The sequence below is a fragment of the Microtus ochrogaster genome, linkage group LG2 (genome assembly GCF_000317375.1).
Source record: "Microtus ochrogaster isolate Prairie Vole_2 linkage group LG2, MicOch1.0, whole genome shotgun sequence".
NCBI classification, from domain to species: domain Eukaryota; kingdom Metazoa; phylum Chordata; class Mammalia; order Rodentia; family Cricetidae; genus Microtus; species Microtus ochrogaster.
In genome coordinates, this window is record NC_022028.1 from 30091902 (window position 1) to 30096144 (window position 4243).

The window sequence follows — 4243 nt, forward strand, 5'->3', positions numbered from 1 at the left end:
AAGTCTTATTGGCTAAAGCCAGTTACATGGCCAAGCTTCAGCTCAAAGGACAGGGTAGTATGTTCCCCTCATCACAAGTTACAAGAGTTTTGAGACATAATCCTACATCTGTAGGTCGGTTCATTGAGTATTCATTTCTTTTACTGCTACCTTACTGGGGATGAATGAAAGACTTGGATTGCTTGCCAGCAGTTTTAGCCTATAGGAAGCAAATCACTGTGCTATAAACCCATGTAGTTGTTTACAATTTTACAATTGTACAAACTCCAAAGTTTACAATTCAGAAGTTATGTTGGCTGAGCTGACTTGGGAGAAAATCAGAGGTTTAAGGGAAAATCTTGTTTATTTTAGTAGGCAGTTTGCCTGTGATAGATCGATCTATCTATCTATCTATCTATCTATCTATCTATCTATCTATCTATCTATCTATCTATCTATCTATCATCTACCTATCATCTATCTATCTATAATGTAGGGCTCCTTTTCTGCATTTTCAGCAGGGTGGGCTCTGGGAACCACCTTGTTCTCCTAAAGAACAGGCTAGGCTCTTAGGTTTATGTTTCAGACCTGCCATGAAAGGTACTGAAATGTATGTGAATGGTGATGTGTGTGAAAAGCTCCCGGGAGGAATTCCTCATAGTACAGACTCTGAGAAAATTACACTTCACGACACTACAATGGATCATACACGTTCTTCAGGACAAGGTACTGGTCAGAGGTGACACTCTTCAGACTCTGAGAAAATTACAACAAAACACTTCCCGGGAACAAATGCTACAGAATGTTATTCTGTAGCCCATGATGGCAAACATTTCTACTTCCATAAAATTGACATACTCCAAAAAACAATTAAAAAGGACATTTCAAAATCCTTTTTTTTTGTTGTTGTTGTTTTTCCTGATTATTTTTTTCTGTGCAATTGAATCTTTGTCTTATTTGTTCTTGTTTAGGTCCGAAGGGGTTTCCAGGTTCCCCTGGAACTCCAGGAATGAGATGTCCAGACGGGCAGAAAGGCCAGCAGGGCAAACCAGGAAGTCCTGGAATTCCAGGTCCACCTGGTAAGTAAAGTTTCTCTGCCTTGGGAGCATTTCATCAGGAATTTTTGTGTATTCCTAAAGATGAGCACCCATAAGGAAATGGCAAGGGATCTGGAGATAATGGAGGGATGATTCTTTGGGGGCAGGGAGGTGACACAGACCTCAGCTGTGCTGTGACATCTTGTAGATGAACAGAATCCTATGCAGCTGAGACCCCTTCCAGGGGGAATCCTTAGCCGTCAGCAGTCACATGACTGTGTGATTGACACAGTCCAGGGCAGTGTCTGGACTGGGTGGTCAGGAGGCTGGCATAGTGGCACTCAGTTTTCATCCCAGCACTCCAGATGTGGAGGCAGGAGAATCACCTTGAGTTTTAGCCTATCCTGATATATTTACGATGGTTCAGGGCAGCCTAGGCTAGAGAGTGAGACCCTGCCTCAAAAATATAAACAAATAAAAGTAAAAGAATTTTTTTAAGAAGGGGGATGGTAGGCTGGCCCAGTGAGTAAATTTGTTTGCCACCAGGTTCTATGACTTGAGTTCCGTCTCTGGGTCTCTCACAAGTCATCCCCTGACTTCCCTGTGTGCCTGTCTGTCTTCATACATAAATAAATAATAAATAAATAAGTTTAAAAAGACAAAACAGCAACAATAAATAACAATTGGTATTACTTATAGAGTGTCAAAAGAATATTACCTATTGACCTATTGAGTCTCTAAAGTCCTAGAAATGTAAGTACCACTTAAGCTTGCCTAGGGTTTTTTTTTTGGGTTTTTCAAGACAGGGTTTCTCTGTAGCTTTGGTGCCTGTCCTGGAGCTAGCTCTTGTAGACCAGGCTGGCCTCGAACTCCCAGAGATCCACCTGCCTCTGCCACCCGAGTGCTGGGATTAAAGGCGTGCGCCACCACCGCCCGGCTTGCCTAGGGTTTTTAATCAAAGCATTGTCCTTATACTGTTGGATCTATATTAGTACATATAGCAGTTTGTTATTGTTGTTGAATAGGTTTTCGTGGTGACATGGGAGATCCAGGCATTGGAGGCGAAAAGGGGACCTCCCCTAGTGGACCCCCAGGTCCACCTGGGTCTCCTGGAATGGATGGCCAGAAAGGAATCCCAGGAGACCCTTCGTTTGGTGACCCAGGACCCCCTGGAGATAGGGGTCTTCCAGGAGTGCCAGGCATGAAAGGAAGCAAAGGTTACCCAGGATGCCCAGGGTTTGAAGGTATGAGGTCTTTGTTGTCTATTAGAGGATGTCTGCTCAGCTTTGGCCTGGTCCAGAAAGAAAGTTTATACTGTAGCACTTCAGTCAGAAAGTGCATGGACATTTATTTTATGATTACAAATAAGGACTGATCACATTAGATGAACCTACAAACACACACACACACACACACACACACACACACACACACACACACACAGACACGTGCACCTGTGCCCTTACTGCATGTTTGCAAATGCGGGGCCACGGTGAATCAATCCACTCAGCTGTATCCAGGCTGTGTTTGCTCCAAAAGCCATTGACAGCAAGGGCTGGGTAACCTGTCACTGCCAGTGCCAGACCCAGGCAGATGAGGTCTGGCTACTCGGGCTTAGCAGGGAGGCTTGAGTCTTAACAGACTCCACAGAAGTCCAATAGAAATTTGAAAGGATAGCTGACTAAACCTCCCACCAAATGCACATTCATGCAGCTTGCATCAGGTACATCTTTATGCCTGGGTGCAATCTGCTGCAGAGGTGGAGGGTGAGAGAATGAGGAAAGCCTATGGTCACTTGGTGCCCTCAGTAACCTCTTAGTAAGCCATCCATAAGCTTATCAAGCAACTCACTTAGCAAGGTGTGGTTTTCATACTCACTTGGAGCCGTATCTATGATATGAAAATTCATTCCGAGTGTTAGCTCATGGAGCCCAGGGTCAGAATCAAATTGTTTGTTTCTGGAATTGACATGCCTGAGGGAGGCTCTAGGCCCCCTGTACAGTGCGGACTCATGAGTGTCCTTAATGCATCATCGTTTCAGGGCCACCTGGCAACCCTGGATCTCCAGGTCTCAAAGGTCCCAAAGGCAGACAGGGAAGTCCTGGGTTTCCAGGGATCCCAGGACCCCCCGGTCATTCCTGTGAAAGAGGTGCTCCAGGGACCCCAGGACAACCAGGACTTCCTGGAGCTCCTGGTAGTCCAGGTAAGTGCCACCAAGTGTCAAAATATGAAGCATCTGGGCCTTCCTCCTTACAGTCTCTCACTCATGTATGGCTGTCAGCAGAATCATGAGTTGGAGACAAAAAAACCCTTCATTCATAAATTTCATCTTGGTCTGTGTCATTTCCCCAACCAAATTCTTGTCAGGCCACATGTATGGAGCTGGCTAGTGGCTGCACACAGGGTGGGTTGCAATATATGCAAGTTTAGGAAGCATCGCTTCTCAGCAGCCTTCAAGTGGAAGGAAAGTGCAGCATCAGCTGTCAAAGCTATTCCTGCAAACATGGCCTTGGGAGATGCCCCAGGTGATGACCAGGACCTGACAGTCTTGGCACAAGAATGAGTGTGTGTCTTCTCACACGGGTGTTCAGGGGCTCCTCCCATCCCCTGGGCTGACTATCACAAAATGCCTGTGATTGAGCAATTTCTAAGCAACAGAAATTGATTAGGAGAAGGCTAGAAATTTTGAGATCAAGACCCCAGGAGTTTTGATATCTGGTGAGGACCTCTTCCCCACAGATGCCTCTTTCTAGTGTCCTTGTGCAAACTACCACAAACCGCTCTTATGTTCACACTTAATCATCTTCAAAATTCTCTACCTCTCCCATTGGTGGTTAAGATTCAGCACGAGAAGTCCAGGGAGAACGTTCAGCCCACAGCACGAGCTATCTCCACTATGCTTTTCATTTCATTGCTGGGGTCATTCATTCTGTAATGCATCTGTTTCTACTTTAATCCAAATGCAAGATGTTCATTTGAGAAGCCAGGCAAGTTTGGGACAGAATTTGCTTCTACAACCTCATCTCAAGAGTCAGTCATTCTGACTGTTCTGATTTGTACAAATCCTTCACCATAGTTGTTAGCAGTCTATCTGAAGTTCACTGGGGAAAAGGTTCTGAAGGTTCTGGGAAACCTTCTTCTTCTTCTTCTTCTTCTTCTTCTTCTTCTTCTTCTTCTTCTTCTTCTTCTTCTTCTTCTTCTCCTCCTCCTCCTCCTCCTCCTCCTCC

The 4243-nt window shown here is 45.2% G+C and overlaps 1 protein-coding gene across 1 annotated transcript in view; it reads left to right on the forward strand.

Annotated features, from left to right (window-relative positions):
- The window catches only part of Col4a4 (collagen type IV alpha 4 chain), a 128753-nt gene that overhangs the window by 80933 nt on the left and 43577 nt on the right, over positions 1-4243 (forward strand). Inside the window, exons 28-30 of the mRNA XM_026785746.1 lie at positions 951-1058; positions 2042-2260; positions 3058-3219. Coding sequence (XP_026641547.1) covers positions 951-1058; positions 2042-2260; positions 3058-3219 — 489 coding nt within the window. The remainder of the gene's footprint in view (positions 1-950; positions 1059-2041; positions 2261-3057; positions 3220-4243) is intronic.